This window comes from Phaethon aethereus, assembly GCF_964289735.1.
Source record: "Phaethon aethereus genome assembly, chromosome: 2".
Taxonomy (NCBI): domain Eukaryota; kingdom Metazoa; phylum Chordata; class Aves; order Phaethontiformes; family Phaethontidae; genus Phaethon; species Phaethon aethereus.
In genome coordinates, this window is record NC_138582.1 from 149,198,875 (window position 1) to 149,219,242 (window position 20,368).

At 38.6% G+C, this 20,368-nt stretch overlaps 1 protein-coding gene across 1 annotated transcript in view; it reads left to right on the plus strand.

The window, feature by feature from the left end:
* LOC309402656 (uncharacterized protein) overlaps positions 1–16,706 on the plus strand; it is a gene marked incomplete at its 5' end in the record, with an annotated part of 70,554 nt that extends 53,848 nt beyond the window's left edge. The window contains 13 exon segments of the mRNA XM_081996517.1: positions 821–888; positions 1,324–1,424; positions 2,058–2,200; positions 3,362–3,467; positions 4,286–4,482; positions 6,626–6,728; positions 7,387–7,619; positions 8,798–8,963; positions 12,711–12,863; positions 14,358–14,474; positions 14,735–14,902; positions 16,076–16,111; positions 16,479–16,706. Coding sequence (XP_081852643.1) covers positions 821–888; positions 1,324–1,424; positions 2,058–2,200; positions 3,362–3,467; positions 4,286–4,482; positions 6,626–6,728; positions 7,387–7,619; positions 8,798–8,963; positions 12,711–12,863; positions 14,358–14,474; positions 14,735–14,902; positions 16,076–16,111; positions 16,479–16,678 — 1,791 coding nt within the window. The 3' untranslated portion in view covers positions 16,679–16,706.
* Positions 16,707–20,368: the final 3,662 nt, after the last annotated feature.

Consider the following 20,368-nt stretch of genomic DNA (forward strand, 5'->3'; position numbering starts at 1 on the left):
CTGAAAAATCTGTCATTTTGCCAGAGTGGTTACCTCTCATGTGAATATCATACTCTAGAATAAAATGTTATGTGTAGATCTAAGGCTACTTCTGGTGTAGCTCTGACAGTCACATACCACATCACGCTGCTGAATGAAACAACTTTTCAAAGGAAGGTTTAGCCTGGTCCAGGTCAGGGACTGATGAACTAGGACCTTTATGAATTAATTTTCCTGCAACACGTATCGAAACTGTTCATGTATTTCAAGGGCAAGGGCCTACACATTGTCTGAGAGGGTGCTGATGGGCACATGCCAAAGCCGTGGCAGGGGCATGCTAAGAATTTAACAGCATGGATGTTGCCTCAAACCTCTGCCATAATCCTATTTGGTTTACTAATACCAAAGTAGCCACACGACCTCCTTTCTCTTTCACACTATTAAGTCCTTGCTTTTATTATGTGGGAAAGGAGGAAGACAGACAGCTTGAGACACAGGAATCACATGGCACCTTAAGAACAAAAAAGTACCAAAAAATTTCATACCATATTTTTTCCTCAAGTCTTCCTTGTTTCTTTCTAAATTGAGAACACAATTTTGAAAGCTTTGATCACATCAGTAATGCAGCCAAAACTGAGAAAGCAGCAATAAAGATAATAAAGCAAAAGTATGTGTTGTAGGGTACTTACTTCAACAGGGGTCCTCTCTGGTGAATACACATGATCATTTACACAATGTGTATTCATTTATTTGCTTACATAGTGAAAAAAATGCACTTTTTCATATTAGATAACTACTAAATACTAGAAATCACTAACTAAAAGTACATTTTTGTGTTTAGATCTTAAAAAATGGCCAGTTGGAATCATATCTCATAGGATTAATTCAGAATGCTGATCAACAGTTTAGGTAGGTAAACAACCTACACCAAGATTCAAAAAAAGCAGTTGTAGAAGTTTTTTACTGCCAGAGTTCCTTCTGCAGGGACCACTGCAAGGGAGTTAAACATATATTCAGAGAGTCATATCACCTGTCGAAATGTGTGCTCTCCCTTGGTTTAAGTACATTGTAAGAACACTGTTTTAAATGGCATTTTTATAGGCAATACACATTATGAATACATAGATAATGTCTCCTAAAAATAGAGATATTTCTGTTCTTTGACTTGACATGCAGGGATTTAATTGTCTAAGGACTTTCAATCCTAATGGAAACTCAATTTACAGAGAGATTTAGCTGTAATTTAAAAAAAAAAAATTTTAGCATGTTAAGGTAGATTTTTCTGAACTGTTCCATGAACATTGTCTGAGCAATCGCTACTGTTTTATTGTTGCTTTTTTTCAGTTGGATGGATGGAAGCCCGGTGCACTATGCAGCTTGGGCACAGAGTGAGCCCAACTTTGCAGATGCTCAAGAAAATTGTGTGGTGTTAAATAAAAAGGATGGTGAGTTACACAACATTTTTAAAACATATTTTTATGGGTATTGCTCTTCCCCTATTTGTCAAAAATATCTTGCCAACTTTAATTCATTATTTCCCAGCAATTTGAGAAAATATGCATAATAAAGTATAGTCATTATATTTGAGGTTTCTTCAGGGGCAATATTAGCCATAAAAGTGGAATATAAGAAATTTATTTTAATGGGGAATGCAGGGACAATTTAATCACAATATGTTCTATTCAAATCAACCAGCAAATTGGTCTTTCAAAAAATAATTAGAGAATAGTTAGCAAAGGAATAGAACATACATGGAGTTTCGCATTTTATAGCATTTCCACTGGTAAAGTGTTACTTTACACTTGCATGTTTCGGTGCAACAACGCTGTTTGGGTGGGTTCTACTCAGGAGTCATGGAGTTGCCGTATCAGCCATCTCATATGGCCAATACTTCTACAGTCACAGCAGGACCAAAGTCCTCCTGTAAGCAGTGATGATGGGTAGAATTGAGCTGAAGCATGTTATCTCACATTCCAAGGCAGATGGCTTTCAAACCTACAAGCACAGAAGCCAGTTCACTTTCCCACAAATTTCAATCTTATTCAGTGTCTTATTATCCGTATTTAAATCGATTTCAGGCTTGTGGAATGATGTCAGCTGTGGTTTTTCAAATGGCTATATCTGTGAGAGGCACAGAAGTTTTATAAATGCAACACTTCCTTCAGTGGTACCTTCACCTCCAGGAGGATGTCCTGAAGACTGGCTTTTGTTTAAAAATCAGGTATGATAACATCCATCTAAGTACAACGATATTAGTCCTTGGGAAGGTACTTAAAGATATACAAGAGGCCTTTTTTCTCTCAGATCTCTTTTGACACTGATTATCCAAGGTTGCATTAAAAATTGAAGCAGTTGCCTAATTCTTGCAAAATGGGGGTTTTACAAATTTTTGTTTTCCTGAGAAGTGGTCATCTGAGATACATTGGGAAAACTGCTGTATTCTTTCAAAAAAATTGAACTGAATTCAACTGAAAGCACCAACTACAGCATAAAATGAGTCATGAGCTGAAACGAATCAGAAATAAGGCCAAATTTTTCCAAACAGGCTTCAATGTAATACTTGCCTCTTCCCAAAAGGGTCAAGCTTGATGTGCTTATTATGCGAGGGTTGTATTTTATGATACATACAATATTGTTATGAAAGCACCCATGGATACTCACACCAGTGGAGTTTATGCCAGTATACTTTTTTGCATTTTTATTGCAGTTGTCAGAGTTGTTATATTCCACAAACTATGTAAGATAATTCTCTGACAGTGCTACTGGCATGCCACAGAGCAGAGGGTGAGCTGGGAACATGGAGAGGGCACACTATACACACTCATAGTTACCAAGTGCATTTCAGGGTGAATGTGTATTGGTAATGTGATGACTATGCACTTTTTAAGAAATCACGAGTCCTACACTTCCATTAATACAAGAGTTGTAAAATTAAAAAGGCTGGATACACAGATGAGAGCACACTGACCATAGGCTCTAGGTCAAACACATTTTTCAGAAAGTTCAGATGATTCCACGTAAAATCCTGGGCTGAGCTTTTCTTACAGAGTCAGCACTTCTTTGTCTTTTACTAATGATGGAGTATGACTTCTCAAAATCTCTGTGTTAGTTAACACATTAGATTCTCATCAGACTTCTACTGTGGTTTACAAATGGTTGTTTGAGTTTTGTTGTGACTTTCTCAGTCCCTCACAGAAAGACACAGAGCAAATTTAAAATCTGTGGATGGTTTTGACTTTTGGTTCCAGAGCTGAGCACCTGTTAATTTTGGAAAAATTTTTAGTGGGTCTGAGTTGGGCTATTTTCTGCTTAAAATAGTGTAATTCAAACATGAATTCCTTTTGCTGTCACTCACTAACAGACTATACCCATTTTCCCCTAGTGTTACAAATATTTTGGCTCTTCCTATGAATACTGGCATACTGCAAGAAGAACTTGTATAAGCCTTGGAGGAAACCTGGCAAGCATACCTAATGAACAAGTTCAAGGTATACTGCAGCAGCCCTTTAGGTAATAGATAGCCTTTACTCTGTATACAGTGGCAATTCCCTGCAAAGAAGAACATGGCAAAAAGAGACAGTTTGTAAATATAAGTATTTTATAATATGTATACTTAACATGGGTTATATGGCCATGGTATGAAACGTTTTTGGAAGAACTGTAACCATCTGTCTAGGGCATGCTAGTGATGCTAAGGGTTGCTTCCTCCTGTTCCATGCAAACTGCTTTGTGTTATTTATAGGGTATGAATTACCATAAAATAACAAATCCAGACCTGACATTTGTCATTTTAGACACAGAGAAAGAAAAGGAATCCATGGTCTATTTCTGCCAGAAATAGAAAGGGATATATTACTATACCTCTCTGAAATGACTGCCTGAATTCTGCAACTTAATTCAGAGTTAGAATGTCAGAAGGTTGCACATTTTCATCTTGCCTATGTTCCTAGGCTTCCACTTGCAGCTGTATACAGCTACACATTTCCATCAGTCAATCAACACATCCTGAGTGTATTTCAACACATAAGTGAACTCATTAAATAACACAGTGGTCAGGCTGTTTTTTTGTATCTTTCCTCCTTCCAATCTTGCTTCATAGTTCCAAGTACTTTCACTCTCTGAGACTTTTCACAGGCAAAGTCTTGGTATAATCTTGAAATAATAAACTTCGGTACATTTCTGATCAAATACTAATTAAAATGTATTTACAGGACTTTAACAAACAAAATACTTCAGGATTTGTTTATGAGCTGATGTCTTGACTGATGACATGTTCATCTACTTTTCTGTTGGCTTTTTTTTCCAGCTTTTCTTACTTACCATTTGAAGGATGTTTCAAATGATCCCTGGATTGGCTTGAACGATATACTCAGTGAACTCAACTTTGTTTGGACTGATGGAAGTGCTGTCTCCTATACAAACTGGGCTCCAGATTCCCCAAAACTTGTAGAACCCGTTTTATTTCCCAGTCTACATCCAGAAGATGGCCACAATCTGCAACTGGTAAATACTGTTTAGCGTTTACCATCAAGTTAAATCTGAGGAGCAATATCACTTCAAGTAAACAGCTCACTTTGCTACAGACATTGCCTCAGCCTTCTCTCCAAGTTGTTCATCTATATTTACACTGGGATTAGCAATAAAAAGTTTCAATGTTTGAGTATTCTAGCTATCTCAGAGCACAAAACGGCATTGCTGCAATTTTCCCAAATAATTTGGCAAAATTGCATCAATGGACAGATTGAATAAAGGTTGGATAGATTGAATACAGATTTCTTTTTCATAGTAACTTGCTGTTCATTTTGGAGAAAATGTAAATGCAACATTCAAATTTTGGGATTTAACATGTTGGAAATATTTTCACATTTGACAAGTTAATTCATGTTTGAAAAGGAAGGAAGGAAGGAAGATTTCAATTTTTTTCTACTTCTTCCCTATTTAAAACTGTAATTGAATCGCTAAGGGCCAATAGAGGTCAGCTACTTTCTAAACCAGTCAAACCCTCTCCACCGCTAGCACTGAAATTAAACCTCAGAATGCTGCACCTATTCAGACCTAGATAGACAGATCTGCATAACCACATTGCCATTCTTCCATTTATTTCCATACTTTGCTGTCAGAACTTGCCCTTCACACTATGTCATTCCACTCACCATCGATCCTCCCTTCATTTTGGTATCCACGCCTCTAGAGAACCCAGAAATCATACTTCTAGACAACCAGCTTAATCTGCACCTGAGCAAATTCATTCTGCTCTTGCCCATCTAGCAATTGGCCAAGGCATGCAGGAAGACATATAGGATACAGCACAATATATAGCTCTACTTTACTGCAGCTCTAATAAAGCTCCTGGGGGAAAAGAAAAAAAAAAAAAAAAAAAAGACTGTGCAAAGCTACATTCTACTTTTTTCCTTCACCTTCAAGACACTAACAGATATCTCCTTCAGAGGATCCTTTTCAAAGGAGTGAAATAACATCAGAAAGTTACTCGAGCTTCTGATAAGGCCCCACCTGCAGTACTGTGTCCAGCTCTGGAGCCCTCAGCACAGGAAAGACATGGACCTGTTGGAGGGGGTCCAGAGGAGGCCACAAAAATGATCAGAGGGGTAGAACACCTCTCCTGTGAAGAAAGGCTGAGAGAGTTGTGGTTGTTCAGCCTGGAGAAGAGAAGGTTCCGGGGAGACCTTATTGCAGCCTTCCAGTACTTAAAGGGGGCTTCTAAGAAAGATGGGGGCAGACTTTTTAGCAGGGCCTGTTGCAATAGGACAAGGGGTGATGGTTTTAAACTAAAAGAGGGTAGGTCTAGATTAGATCTAAGGAAGAAATTTTTCATAATGAGGGTGGTGAACCACTGGCACAGGTTTCCCAGAGAGGTGGTAGATGCCCCATCCCTGGAAACATTCCAGGTCAGGTTGGACGGGGGTGTGAACAACCTGATCTAGTTGAAGATGTCCCTGCTCATTGCAGCGGGTTGGACTAGATGACCTTTAAAGGTTCCTTTCGACCCAAACTATTCTATGATTCCATGAAACTAGAGTCAAGAGCCACTAAAACAGGTGTTCCTAAAATTTCTGCATGGCAGCTTAGTAGGCTGTTGCAGGCTGTAATAAACGTGAAGTTCTTAAGCACTCAGCACCTGATCTGGTGTATCTGGAAGCAAAATTCTAAGAACTGGAGCTGATGTTAACTCTGTCAAGATCATCATTTAGATGATTCTGTCAAGAATAACCACTATTTAAAGTTGGCTTTGCAAGCCAAATACAAAGCATGACCTCCATTTATTTTTATTTAATTCTTAATAAAAAATCTTAATGATAGTCGCTCATTAGTCGAGACAGAAGGTGTGACAGAAAATTCTTGAAAATAATAGTGCCTTTCAGGTATGTCTCCTCAAAAATAACCAAATGAACAGGCAGGCTGCGCTGAAGATTACAAAGATTCACAAGACAGTACTAAGGTGGAGCTGGCCACCACAGAGGAGACCAGAAAGGACAGAAAAGGATAACAGTGTTTCCAGAGTTGTAATACAAACCCTATAATATCAGAATTCAAAGAAAAAAGGAGTGAAACAACACAAGGCGTTATAGTACTTTGTTTAATAACTTCTAATATCAACGTACTCATATTCTTTCCCTTACTCCAACAGTTTGATTGTGTTTCTCTGAAGAGAGGTCATGCTGATGACACAGGAAAATGGAACAATGAGGAGTGTTATAAGTCCAAAGGGTATATATGCCAGAAGAAGAGTGGTGAGTTCTGTATAGTTAATCTTGAAATTTATAACACAAGGCTTAAAATTGCTTTTCTTGTTTAACATGCTTTAGATCAGTTATCTTTTTTTTTTTTTTTAGGTAAAGGATCAGTAAAACCTAATGGCTCATCTTGCATCCCAGTGTTACTTAGGAACATTTTCAAGAAGGGAATGATAGATAAAATACCAGAATTTAGGAAAGCAAAATTATTTTATTTATAAAAGTGTAATTAATTAGCTAAAAACCACAAACATTTTAATTACGTAAGTTCATAATGATCTGTAGATTACCATAGCTGGTGAGTTTTATGTTTATCCAAATAAACCTGATAGTCACAAAGCTGCTAAATCGCAAAGAGTATTCTGAAAACACGCAGGGTAGGTGTGTAATTTTTTACTTATGGTGTGAATTTACCTCTGCAATACGATCCTGTGAATTTATTGATTCAAAATTCCCAGAGGCTGAAAACATATTTCTTTCACCCAGAAAGTCATTTTGAAGGTATCTGTTACTTATAAACAACTAATGAGAAGGTGTCCCATTCCATTAGCAATTTTCTACTGGGTTTGTAAATAATGAAGATGTTATTCAAGTCAAATATGTGGCCTCCAGATTTAACTGTTTTTGGGATGGTTTTCTTCTCTTATTCCCACAGATCCTGAACTCTTTAAGTTATCAGCAACAGTGCTGGACTTTGCTTTTGACCATTCTACCGGCATTAGCTATTCTGTCGCCCATTCCAAAATGGATTGGGAGGAAGCACAGAAAAATTGCAATAACAATGCCTCAGAACTTGCCAGCATTTTAGACCCATATAGCCAGGCACTGTTGTTCTTACTTGCACAGGAATATGGACAGCCTCTGTGGATTGGTCTTAACAGCAATGCGGTAAGAACACACACATCACATACAGGTAGTCAAGCTGACACTGGACCTGATCTTATTTTATGCTCCCATCTTGTAACCTGTAGGAATTTCTGCCAGTGTAGTGCTAAAAACAGGATGTTACATCAGTACAGTACCCATTTACACTGGAGTTCTTTAAATAAGACTCATACAGTGGAGATTTTAATGAACTAAGAACTCTTACATGCTTTAGCGCAAGGCAATGCTCCTGCAAACCAGTATATAACAACACTGTGTGCTGTTTGAAGTCATTTAAAGGGTGTCGAATATAAATTGTAAAATCTCCCATATTTTGAGTTTATTTTAACATAAAAGATATTCCAGGAACAACATACAACCTGCTCTCCTGCCATGTGTTTATGTACCTCAGTGATCAGTGACCTGGTATCAAAGGTTGCACATCTGACACCTGCGAAGGAATGTTTTTTACATGTGTATTTATGCTCACATATTCTACTAGAGTGGTTTTATTTATCATAGCAGTAGCAAAATACAGTTGTGGACAGAAATAGCAGTAAAAATTAGTTAAAGGAATCTGGAGGCTATATGATATGGCATGTATTTTTTAACTTGAAAATGCAATTGGTGTAATTGCTCCCATTAAGAAGTTAGAATATTATGAGGAAAAAAAAAATTCTTTCTGTTTGTGAGATATCTACATCAGTTGTATGACAGGGGATGGTGAACATTTGGATGGTAGGTGTGTTTTGACAGGCTACACTCTTCCCCATGAATCACAGTCATGATAACTACAACCAAAGCAATGATGATCAGTGCTGCTTATTAAGAACACTCCCACCCACAGTCCCATTTTCCATGCAGGGTGGTCATACCAACATGATGTCTTAGCTGATTCCCAGTTTTATGCCTTTGCTCATGTCCCCTTTCTTTTCTCCCTTCTATTTCCCAATGCTTGAAAAATGCTCTGAATTAATATTAGATACTTGGGGGGTGGAGGGGCAGAAAAACACATTCTGCATTCATACTTGTGTATAACAGACACAGTACATCTTGTTGCAGTCAGCATTTACAAGCACAAAAAGCTGGCATCAGTAAGCACATGAGTCCATACTGGTTACATGAGAGTCCTCTTGAGGATCCTGTGTAGTACCTATGTCACTCTCAGCAGCCTTGAAATTACTGTATAACTTTGCTTTCAGACAAATGGCAACTATCAATGGATAGACAGATGGAGATTAGCGTACAGCAAGTGGTCCAGAGGGGAACCAAAACAGACATTAGCATGTGTCTACCTAGATACTGATGGAACCTGGAAGACAGCTTCTTGCAAGGAAAAACTGTTTTCTGTCTGTAAAAAATCAGATGGTAAGCAATTGAATATAAGTGTTTTAATTAGAGGGTGTGGAGATTTATCAACTGTGCTAAATATAATAAGCCAATAATAAATACCTGTTTTATATGCTAGCATACAGGAAGACATGAGTAGCTAACTAACTAGCTCTAAATACTGCATGAATTCTTCCCAGAAGTAAATCAATTCATAAAAATAATTACCAAAAGCCTAGGAAACAAAGTATTGAATACTCATTGATTTCTTAGCTATTTATTCTAATGAAGAAAAGTCATTGACTTTCTATAAGTTCTGCTTTGATTAGGCATCAGATGAAATTCTGTATCCAGTTTGGGGCATCAAAGTTTGAAAAGACTGTCAGTCAGCTAGGATTTTCAGGTGACTAGGAAACAAGAATTATAAGGAAAACTTATAATTGGAGTTGGTCAAAAGACTAAGAAACAAAAGACTAAGAGGAACCAGATTAACAGTTTTAAATATTGAAAATGAGCCCGAAAGGAAAGAAATCAAACTCTTCACTATGTCTGACATGAGTTGTAAAGGAGTAACAGACTTAAATACAGCAACAAAAATCTTCTCATTTTATCAGTACAGAAGCCTTTAATAAATACTTTGGTCAGGTCAGGGAATATCCCTCACGACAGGCTGCTAAGAACAGGCAGGACAAACATCTGTTGGAAATGACATAACCATGTATCAACTTCATGTCACCTGTGAGCACAAGAATGAAGTAAATAACCCCTTGAGTACCCTTCCAAGCACAAACTTCTATAATTTCTATGGCAATAAATATAAGTATGATGTCACAATTTAGCTAAATATTCTTGTTTTTGTCAATATTACAGAAGAACTTGAACCATTAGAAAATTTAAAATTACAGGCCAAATTACATTCTAAGGTGTTGTAATTTGACAAAAACCCTCAGATTTGATATATAATGTCTCTTTCCACTTTAATATTCTGGAACTCTAATTTGAGAGATGAACGGTCCTAAACAGGGAAAGAAATAGACTGTAGAAGACTCACAGGAAGAAGATATAACTGGGCAGAATATTTAATTTTTGTTCCATCTGCATTTAACTTCTCATCCAAAATCCTCCTATTATAAAAATCACTATGGAATTTATTCAGGATGCAGTTTAATAAATAATTCTGCAAGCCATGTTTAATTATAGCAACACTCTCATTCACAATCACAGTTTCTGCTATAAGGTTTTGATCCTGTCAAAAAATGAGACTGAAGTGTCAGAAGACATTTTTAAAACAGCAGTTTTAACTAATTAGGCAGATATTTATGCCAGAAAACCAGCAGAATATTTAATTGACTAGTCATTACAAAAAGCATCATTAGACAGAATCTATACTTCTTATAGACTAGTGTACCTAGTCAAGATTGCAGGCAGCCTGCGCTGCAGTGACCATGCACTGGTGGAGTTCGCAGTCCTGAGGGACAGGGGACAGGCAAAGAGTGAAGTCAGGACCCTGAATTTTAGGAAAGCAAAATTCCAGCTCTACAGGGAGTTAGTCAACAGGCCCCCCCGGGAAGCTGCCCTCAAGGACAAGGGAGCAGAACAGAGCTGGCAGGTCTTTAAGGACACTTTCCACAGAGCGCAAGAGCTCTCCATCCCCGGGTGTAAGAAATCACGAAAAGAAAGCAAGAGGCCGGCATGGCTGAGTGGAGACCGATGGGCAAACCAAAGGGCAAGGAGGAAATACACAGGCAGTGGAAGCAGGGACAGGTATCCTGGGAAGAGCACAGGGACACTGTCTGGTTGTGTAGGGATGGGGTCAGGAAGGCCAAGGCGTGGCTGGAGCTGAACTTGGCAAGGGATGCAAAGAATAAGAAGGGCTTCTACAGGTATGCCAGCCAGAAAAGGAAGGTCAGAGAAAGTGTATACCCTTTGATGAGCAAGACTGGCAAAGTGGTAACAACAGATGAGAAGGCTGAGGTACTCAATTACATCTTTGCCTCAGTCTTCACTGGCAGTGTCTCTTCCCACATCTCTCGACGGGATGCACTGCAAGATAGTGACTGGAGGAGCAAAGTCCCTCCCACTGTAAGAGAAGATCAGGTTTGAGACCACCTGAGGAGCCTGAACATACACAGGTCTATAGGACCTTGATGAAATGCATCCTGGAGTCCTGAGGGAATTGGCTGATCTAATTGCCAAGCCACCCTCAACGATGTATGAAAAATCATGGCAGTCAGGTGAAGTCCCTGGTGACTGGAAGGAGGGAAACATTGCACCCATTTTTAAAAAGTGTAGAAAGGAGGACCCTGGGAACTATCTACCCATCAACCTCACCTCTGTGCCTGGGAAGATCACGGAACAGATCCTCCCAGAAGCTATGTTAAGGCACATGGAGGTGATTTGAGACAGCCAGCATGGCTTCACCAAGGGCAAGGCCTGCCTGGACAACCTAGTGGCCTTCTATGATGGAGTGACCACATCAGTGGGCAAGGGAAGAGCTCCTGATGTCGTCTATCTGGACTTCTGTAAGGCCTTTGACACGGTCCCGCACAACATCCTTCTCTCTAAATTGGAAAGATATGAATTCGATGGGTGGACTTTTGAGTGGATGAGGAATTGGTTGGATGGTCGCATTCAGAGTGTAGTGGTCAATGGCTCAGTGTCCAGATGGAGATTGGTGGTGAGTGGTGTCCCTCAGGGGTCCGTACTGGGACCAGTAGTCTTTACTATCTTCATCAATGACATAGTGGGATCGAGTGCACCTTCAGCAAGTTTGCAGATGACACCAAGCTGAGTGGTGTGGTTGACAAGCCTGAGGGATGGGATGCCATCCAGAGGGACCCGTACAAGCTTGTGGAATGCGACCAGGTGAACCTCATGAAGTTCAACTGGGGCAACCCCCAGTATCAGTACAGGCTGGGGGATGAAGGGATTGAGAGCAGCCCTGCTGAGAAGGACTTGAGGGCACTGGTGGACAAAAAGCTGGCCATGCACTGGCCATGTGCACTCATAGCCCAGAAGTCCAACCGTATTCTGGGCTGCATCCAAAGAAGCGTGGCCAGCGGGTCAAGGGAGGTGACTCTGCCCTTCTACTCCTCTCTGGTGAGACCCCACCTGGTGTATTGCATCCAGCTCTGGAGCCCTCAGCACAGGAAAGACATGGACCTGTTGGAGTGGGTCCAGAGGAGGGCCACAAAAATGATTACGTGGAGAAGAGAAGGCTCTGGGGAGACCTTACTGCAGCCTTCCAGTACTTACAGGGGGCTTATAAGAAAGATGGGGACAGGCTTTTTGGCGGAGCCCGTTGCGATAGGACAAGGGGTAATGGTTTTAAACTAAAAGAGGGTAGATTGAGACTAGATTGGAGGAAGAAATTTTTCACAGTGAGGGTGACAAACCACTGGACCAGGTTGCCCAGAGAGGTGGTAGATGCCCCATCCCTGGAAACATTCCAAGTCAGGTTGGACGGGGCTCTGAAGAACCTGATCTACTTGAAGATGTCCCTGCTTCACTGCAGCAGGGGGGGTGGTGTTGGACTAGATGGCCTTTAAAAGTCTCTTCCAACCAAAGATTCTATGATTCTATGATCTTCCTAATCACCTTGATAAATAAATATGAAGTAGAATAGCTCTCAAACACAAAAACAAGGCCATATTCAAGCTCTTTTTAGAACATGCTTCATTCTATGATGACAAACAGAAAACAGTCTGTTTAGTTTTGCCTTACTAGGATAATGGGAAAAGAATTTTCATAAAATAACTGTGTTTCCACTACCTCATCCCTTATCAGTAATGGCCCCTACTGAGCCCCCGCAACTTCCTGGAAAATGCCCTGAATCAAGAGGACACAAATCTTGGATACCTTTCCATGGTTACTGCTATTACTTTGAGGCCTCCAGGAAAAGAAGCTGGTCTCTAGCTCATCAGGAATGTGCCCGACTAGGTAAGTGTTTTCTTTTAAAAAGATTGAAGATGTAATTAAACACATAAAATAATGGGTGATATTGCTAAGCAAATCTTAAATACTTTAAAACTTCAAACTTAATGCTTTTCTGAGAAAATTCTGTTCATGCTTTTTCACAATAAAACTGGATTTTGTCAGAGATAAGAGGCATCCGATATCTCAAATACCAAATGAAATATGAGTATCTCAAAAATATGGAATTCCTACTGGTTTTATGGAAATCAGTAATTGGGCAGGGAGATAAACACTTTTAGAGTCCCACTAAGGCACAGACTGCAGGGTTTAGCTTTCCGAGCCCCAAACAAGAGTGAACCCACACACAGTGTAAACTAGGAGACACAAACACATAGGAAAGTTGTCTGTTAGTTCCAGGGCACAGCTGATTAACTAGCTGGACAACAAACGAGATGGAGGAGTCATTTAGCTTTCATGAACCAGTAAAACACACGCAGCCATGCAGCTCCTGCTCTGGAACAGTCCCCAGTGCTGGATCAGGGGAGAGGAAGACACTTTACTCCACATTTATGATTTCTCCTGACTGTTCACTGAGAATTGCTGTGTTGCAGCACACATTTCAGTGTGAGTAACAATACAAAGCATCCTATACATTAGTACTATGTTTCTGAGTGATAGTCTTTTAATTGTAAGAGAGAATACAAGGAATTCTAGCAGCATTTCCTCATATGTATAAAAACACTGACCTATGACTGAGTAAACAGAAAAAGTAGCTTTCCAAAGGCATTTTACTTTACAGCTGCGTGACAACAGAATTCCTGAAATGGTTCTGTAGAAAAATAAATCACATAATTATTAGATAAAGTAAGCATTACACAAATACCAGAATAAAAGATTGCATTTGGACATTGGTCCATATTCTAAATTCCTACACTCTTGCCTACACGTTACCCTTTGGCCAGGCCAGGAAGGTGGTCATTTCCTGATGACCCTAACACAGCTTTGTGTATTTGTAATGCCAGGGCACATGGTAATTATAAATCAACTTCTGGAGACCTTCTGGACCACAACTTCTAGCTGCCTACACATCCTATCTACCCTTGCAGTACATAGAATTATGCACTGCCAAAAATGCTGCCCAGCCACTGGTGGGTGACAGAGCTATAATGGCAACATGCATGGTGCCGACTTCATCATGCGTACCGCTTTCAGCCTACTTGTAATCACATTCTGGGGTGTGGTTGGACCTGTCCAAAAAGTATTGCAGAAGAACAATTTTTCTTCTCTAAAATACCAAAGGCTAAAAAAAAAATCCATGTCTTTGGGCTGATTTGCATCCATACAGCTCACAGTCATGCTCAAAATACAATATAGCAACATAATAACCATAACGAGACTGAAGAATATCACATGCAAGAATCAGTGTCTTTTATATCTTTTTGCATATCTTATATGTGTTTATTGACTTAAGCTGTAAGAAAATGAGACATCATGATGTGTTCATTAATATTTTTTCAGCTGCTAATTTGGTATCAGTAGGAGACTATACTGAAGCAAACTTTCTGTCAGACACCATTAAGATACTCCATGGAAAATCACCAAACTTTTGGATAGGGCTAAAGGCAAATGACAGAGGTAATATCTTCATTATTTAATCATATGTTATCGTATCATGCAAAATGATGATATATTAAAAAAAAGCATCTTTGTATACTTGAAAGTACACACAAAAAATATACAAAATTTATTTCAAAGCATGCTTACATCTGCTTAGAAATGTAACTGAAACATTTAACTACCTGTTCATGTTATAAACTTTTGTTTTCCCCATCACAAGTTATTCTATCTGTCTAAACCACAGTATTTTATACATATACATTCATTTTAAATATTAGGACAGTGGGTATGGACAGACAAATCTGCAGTGCATTTTGTCAACTGGCAAATGGGAGAACCTTCAAACAAAAGACATAAAGAGTGTGGAGAAATATGTGCATTGTCTGGCTACTGGAACACCAATGTCTGTTCTTTCAAAAAAGGATATATCTGTAAAAAACCAAAAAGTAAGTAATATTTCTAATACATTAAAGTTAGTAATACCTCATAAAGTATTTTCATTGTATAATGTAAAAATGTAAAACATTATGGGTTTGTCTGCAAAACCAATAGACCCTAGTAGCAGGATTCAGCTGCCTAAATACTAAGGAGCCCCACATGGCTTCTGACTGCCTCCTTACAACACTGCATCTCCTGTCAGTCAGTCCTGTAAAATTACCATCAGCCCCATGCAACCACCACGAATATTTCAGACCCCTATGTTCAGGCAAAGGAATGGTCAAAAACTCCTCATTTTTAAGAAAATGCCAGTTTTCAGTAGAATTTTCCCTCAAATATCACACAATCTAAGCTTGTTTAATTCCAGCTGAATATATTCTAAAAAAAAAATCTTGTTCTGATGAAGGCAATGAAAACTCTGTGTTGTAGAAATGCTGGAATTGGTGATTCCTTTCATTAGTGTCCTCTGAACTGATGGATCAGCGGAATACATTCTTGTGGCACTCTTTTTATCTACAGTGTGATAGAATCATGTTTAATAAAATGCTGGTACGCTCATGATAGCAAAACTATCATCTGCAAGAAAATGCGTGAGTTTGACTACCAACTGAGATTAAATGAAAGTGGTCCAGAACACGAACATTTTATTTGGTTAAACTTCGTATTTCTCTTCACCTTTCCCTTACCTGCTAAGTTTAGGAAGTGCAATTACCGTACGAACCACATCCACACAGAATGATTGTCTCTGACAGAAGGGACTAAACTCACAGAAGATCCTTTTCAGCTCAAGGAACGTGGTCATGATACATCTCTAACACTCAAGACCTTCATTCAGGAAACTTTTCCTGCTTCAGAAAACACCTTAAAATGATTAAGGATCCTGTGGGCAGTTTCTCAGAAATGAACGTATTTGAAAACCCTTTTAGAGAAAACAGAAATCTGCCTCTAATTTCATGTCTTCTTGGGTATCTCGACTGAGGAGGTCAGATGCTCTTGGAATGAATGAGCCTATCATCCTACTAGAGGTTTACACGTGCTTAGCTCCATCTCTCTGGGAGAGCAATTGTCACCAGCAAGTGAATGTAGGTGGAATCGTCAGGAGCACCTGGACTTAGGAAGTTTTAAATACTCTTTTTTTTTTTTTACAACTCAGAATAAATATTTTCTTTTCCTTCCAAAAGCTCCTGAAAGCCCAAAGATGTCAACAGGAAATACAGGTAAGCGCACTTCCTTTTAAGTAGAATTATAAGGAGATGTTCAAATACAACAAGAATATAATTATATAGTTTCTAAGTATTAATTTTGCGAGTATTTAAAAATAAAGAGTCCATAAACATCATCTCTATCTAGATATAGGAAATAGAGGTTATTCTGAAGTAAACTGGGGTTTGATCAGATTTAATTGTATTTTGGTTGGTTCTATTAGTAAAAAAAACCAAAAACAAAAACAAAACCCACTTCTTTAACTGAAAATATGCATGCATATTGCATTTGTCTGATTTCTGGTTAAAGAAATCCCATTTATTACTAGACTTTGAAATTTTTTAAGATCAAAGGTGTTGATTCCATCTCCTTCATTTACAGAACCAAAAATGGAGAAAGTACTTTCCGGTGGCATCATTTGGCTCTTCATTCTTCTAGCCCTGTCTATAGTTGGAGCTGGAAGTATAGTTTATTTCTACTTGAGGAAGAAAAGACAAAACCTGCTATGTATTTCAAACAGAATGAGTGGGCCAGAAGCAACTGTGGATATGCAAGAAAAAGATGCACATACCAACATGTAGTCTGACAAAATGCCTGTATGTTCCAACTAAAAAAAACCCGTCTATGAATTGGTGAAATCTTATGCCAGCTTTGCATATTCCTACCCAGATAATGGTCTCCTCTCTTCACAAATATAGAGTTCATTGATTTCTATAAATACACACACATATATACTCCCTCCAAAAATCCCTCCAAAGTGTTACAGTTTCTTTTTTGTTTGTTTTTTTTGGGGGGGGAGTACGCATGTATTTTTATATAAATAAGCATGGCTGAAATGTTGGCTCCAGAGGTGTTAGGGGAAAATGCTGACAGATATTTACTATGTGAAATTCTTTTATTTAACTCAATGTAGAGAGTCTCCTTTTTGCTCATATCTTCACATTATTTTTCCTGCTGTATTTCTTCAGTATTATCTAGACTATGATAGGAAACACTGCTCATTTCAGATTTTCAACTTCACAGTTTATGATACTATCTTTTCATTCATGTAAAACCTATTACAATACTTGCATCTGTGAATTAAGTATTATTTACTTACTAAAAAATAGATGGAAAGATGGAAAAAAATGAAAATACTCCTTTATTCCTACTTCTAGTCTGAACTTTGGGAATAATTAGGCCATTTCCTACAGGCTTGCACTTTTGTATTATTCTGTAAATATCAACATTTTTCTGCCAGGTTCAAATTAATAATAAAAATACAACAGTAAATAATCCTTCCACTGTGTTTTATTTTAGTAATGGTGCTTTTAGTATGCAGAGATGCCTCTTTTTGAATCCAAGCATGTATAATAAATGGCTATCTTATACTGCATTATATAACTCTCCAGTTTAGAGAAATAAAATCACCAATGTACTTTTTGAAAATAAATTCTTCCATTTTTTGTTGTAATTTCATTTGATAATGTACTGTCCAGATCCCCTGTCAGCTTTTCTCCAATTGCACACAATAGCAGTGTTTGCCTCAAGGGGCAGTACTTATCTTTCTGTGTATTTTAAGGCATGCATCATCCCCCCTGAGTTATGGAAACACTTTTCTCCAAGCCACGGGAGGGCACCTGGCACTAATAGCTGAAGAAGCATATGGAGGATCAGGACTAGAGCACAGGAGCTGCTACCAAATACCTGTAACAGGAAACAGATTCTCTCTTCGGTCCTTCTGTGAGAACTGTAGTCAGACTTTCTTATCCTGTCCCTGTGCTTAAGGTCTCTGACTGACAAAAATACGATGCCGTACTACAGCTCTCTTTTAAAGAGAAGAGAATATCTGGAGTACGTTGTGCATATGGAATAGGTTTCTGCATCAAGACATCTGTGCCTATGCCTGAGCAGCTTGAGAATACACTTGTATTATCTCTAATACTTACTTTTTCTCCAGACACGCAGTAAACAATAAAGGTTCCTAAGTAAAAATGTTATTGATAGCTACTTAGAATGCAAGATTCCTTTAGGAATACTTAGTTCAGTTGTTTTGTCAGAGGCAGCCTTAAAACATGGGGCACCCCTGCCTAACATGTTTCCTCTTGAGCTTACAATAATTTCCCCCTGCACTTCTTTGCTGGATGGACACACATTATTCTACACCTTTGGCAAAGCTTGTAAAGAAGTTTCACCAATCACACATATAGGAGGATATCTAAAGATTGTATGGCTTTTCCCTTTCTGGTACATCTGTATGGCATTACTTAAAAAAAACCCCTATAGGTTATTTAAAATAGAGTTAAAAATTAAGTAAACTGAAAGTAAATTTTACAATTAATGTCCTTTGAACACTGTAAAGCCCAGAGATAAAAGCCCTCAGATAAAAAGAAATACCTTAAATTACTATAATAAATCCCGTAATACCAACTCCTGTGACAAAGAAAGACTCACTGCTATTTTCAGGAGGAAACAGGAAATAGCTGAGGGAACTTTGCACAAAACTGTGCAAATGAGAAAACACCACCTGCTTCCCATGGAGATGACCAGAGATAAAATTGTTTCCTGGTACGTGCTACAGAAATCTGGGAATACAGAGTTACATTTGCCTTTTGGATGAGCAAATAGTGAAAATGCTTTTCCTGTTCTATACTTACAAAGAGTACAGGCTGATGGATCCTACTGTATATATTCCCAGATTAGTGTATCATCTAATGAATTACAATTACCTTTCCCAAAAGAAAAAAAGGAAACATACAATGGAAGAGACTAAATCTTTTAAAGTTATTTCTAAGTTAACTGTAAAAATTAGGAGGTCATAACAGAGGTATTCTGGTGATCAAACTCAGCACAGCCTAGAACCTCCAGAGGAGGACCCTGGCTGGTACCACCACCACCGTGTGGGAAGCACAGAGAGCTCAATAGTCAGGCTGCTCTGCATGCCCAGCCATCTGTGTTATCATATGAAAATCTTTTGATATACATACATTTTTATGTATAGCTATTTTGTAGTTAGACTGAACATCATGCCAGAACAAGAAATGGACAGGATCACTGGCTAGGCATAAGGTATGCTGCTGAAACTCCTGCAAGATACTGAGACACCGCAAAGGCTGATCCAAAGTGCCTCTTACAGAAACAGAAAAGACAAGAGACCACCGTGGTGAGAGCAGCAGTGGAAATAGGTGAGTGCAGAGTGAGCCAGTGCAGTGGTGCTCGTACCTGGGCAAAGGACTGCAAGGAGGGACACAGCCCTGACCAGACTTGCTCGCATCAGACAGGCCCTGTCATCGTTACCCGCTGCCTGCTGGTATGCATGTGTGTATTTGTGTAGGAGTTTTCCTCTCATTTTCATAAATAAATAAATAATGCCTGATTTTCCTCAACAGTTTCTGAAGGACACACCACCTCCTCTGTAGCTAGACTGTGATCATTTTGTGAAGGGAAAATGTAATTCAGTAATGGAAATACAGAATCCTTAGTCTTCTTACAGCCAAAGGAAAAGTTTTATTCAGCTTTGGCCACAGAAGATTTGGTATGATACGGTGTTCAAAATACCACAGTGAAAACACAGGGATGTATGGAATTGCAACTCATCTGTTGTCTCAAATGTATGAAGTCAGCCCTTTGAGAATTAATCTTTTCAGTTTTCTGTGCTCATTTGGTTTTGCATCTGTTAGAACATTTTGTATCTGATACTACTGCTGCATAATGGACTAAACTGTTGACAGAATGGAAAATTATAGTACAGACAACAGGACTGGCACTGCCGGCCGTGGTTGGTTTTATCTGTAAACTTTAGCTGAGGCAAATGCAGACAGTCATGGTCACATTAGAATGCCTTGCAACAGCAAGACCCACAGTAGCGTCACAGTGAGTCATGAGCCGCTGGAGACAGCAAATACAGTACCCAGGATGATAAAACTTAGTCTTTTCTCTCTCCATCCTTCAGGTATCTGTCAAACAATGGATCCTAAGAGGAGTCATGAAACAATTAAACTTCTTGTTATTGTCTATCAATTATGCATGTACTAATTTTTATTATTATTCTGCTGTTTGTTTATTAAAGCCTTTAAAAGGTATCAGTGAGCCTAATTTTCTTTTTGCTGACCTTTATAAACTGCTTTGTATTAACAGACCAGCCCAGATCTAGGTCATGTGATTTCCACATACCCTTTATGAATTATAACAAATTTGTAACATGCAAATTTATTCATTACAATTGTAAAAATAATTTTCAGTCTTTTGAGTATTTAAGCATTTTAAACATTTAGAAAAACAAAAGTAAAGTG